This window comes from the organism of the source record quoted next (assembly GCF_019968955.1).
Source record: "MAG: Porospora cf. gigantea A chromosome Unknown PgA_NODE_10530_length_1192_cov_364.866, whole genome shotgun sequence".
NCBI lineage: Eukaryota > Apicomplexa > Conoidasida > Eugregarinorida > Porosporidae > Porospora > Porospora cf. gigantea A.
The window spans coordinates 1-1192 of NW_027151249.1; the positions used below are offsets into that span (position 1 = coordinate 1).

Consider the following 1192-nt stretch of genomic DNA (forward strand, 5'->3'; position numbering starts at 1 on the left):
AATGCTGAGCAATCTCTACCGTGAGAGCGGTGTCGCAGTGTGATGCAGACTTCTCCAGGTCCGTTCACCACCCTGGGTTGACGGAGGCCGTTTCCGATTGTCTGCAGTCCCTTGACGGGGAGCGCACGCTGAACGCCCTCATAGGCTCGACCAGGAGAATAGTGGCGCACCGTGAACCTCATTGGCAAGCTGCCGCCTGCACAAATTTGCAGCAAACGGGCGTCCTTCTGAACACCAAATTGGAAGATCCAGCCACCACGTTAAAGGAGGTTCCAAAGCTGATGGAGGAGCTAGCTTCCGCGTTGGACTCCAGCGCTGCTGACGCCCTGCGAGAGGATACGGCGTACCTGCATCGGGTACTGTGTGAGCGATTTCCGGATAGCCCTACGGTCGGTACAAAGGCACTGTTTGCACTTCTCGGCACCAACGTGCAGGGATGGGCTGGCGAAGGAGCCTCGAATCACAAGGCACCACTCGTGGCAGACTCCAACCGCTCCCTTGCCATAGCTCTCAACCAGCCGGCCTCCAGACAACAGGTCTTGTCCGTCCTAGAGAAGGGCACGTATCTGAAGCACCTGGCCGATAACATGAACCACTACCGAGACGACCCGGAAGTGTTAGCATCTTACCTAGACGTGATGCAAGCCCTGGCCAACGACACGAAGGGCATGGATTTGCTCGATAAGGCTGGAGGGGCCAGCGGTGACTCCGTAACGAGGAGGTTGATGGCACTCATGGTGGCACATCGCGCCGATACCCCCGTTGTAAACGGAGTGCTGGGCTTTTTCGCCAAGATGGCTGCACTGGACAGACCCACTCCCGAGTCACTGCTTGACGCGAACTTCCAGAGAACGATCGATGACGTGGCTGGCTTGACATTAGAGGGGCTTGCGGCAGCCATCCGTCTGCGAACCGCGCTATACACCCAGATGTCCAAGGAGGATAACCTCCCAGCAGTCACGCGACTGAGCAACATGGCACTTGAAATGATGAACGATCCGTCAGCGACTCATAAAAAGGGCGCCCCCGTTCTGGTGGCACTTTCGGGTCTAATAGAACGGATGGCTGACAGCGAGCACCACGACTCGATTATTAAGACCAGGATTCTCGACATACCTGAGAAGGAGCTGAACAACCCTATTGTCGACCCCAAGGTGATGGAGAGTCTCCTGTGTGCCCTTCTCCCTACGGT

At 56.9% G+C, this 1192-nt stretch overlaps 1 protein-coding gene across 2 annotated transcripts; it reads left to right on the forward strand.

Moving 5' to 3' along the window:
- Window position 1: 1 nt before the first annotated feature.
- On the forward strand, window positions 2-1192 carry KVP18_001137 (uncharacterized protein; the record flags this gene model as incomplete). Of its 2 annotated transcripts, XM_067950841.1 has the most annotated exons (2): window positions 2-20; window positions 49-1192. In XM_067950841.1, coding segments are annotated over 2 exons (1163 nt in total), but the record flags the coding sequence as incomplete, so codon positions are not given. The 2 variants fall into 2 exon arrangements, with proteins under 2 accessions (XP_067813978.1, XP_067813977.1); XM_067950840.1 differs by lacking the exon at window positions 2-20 and having other exon boundaries at window positions 39-1190.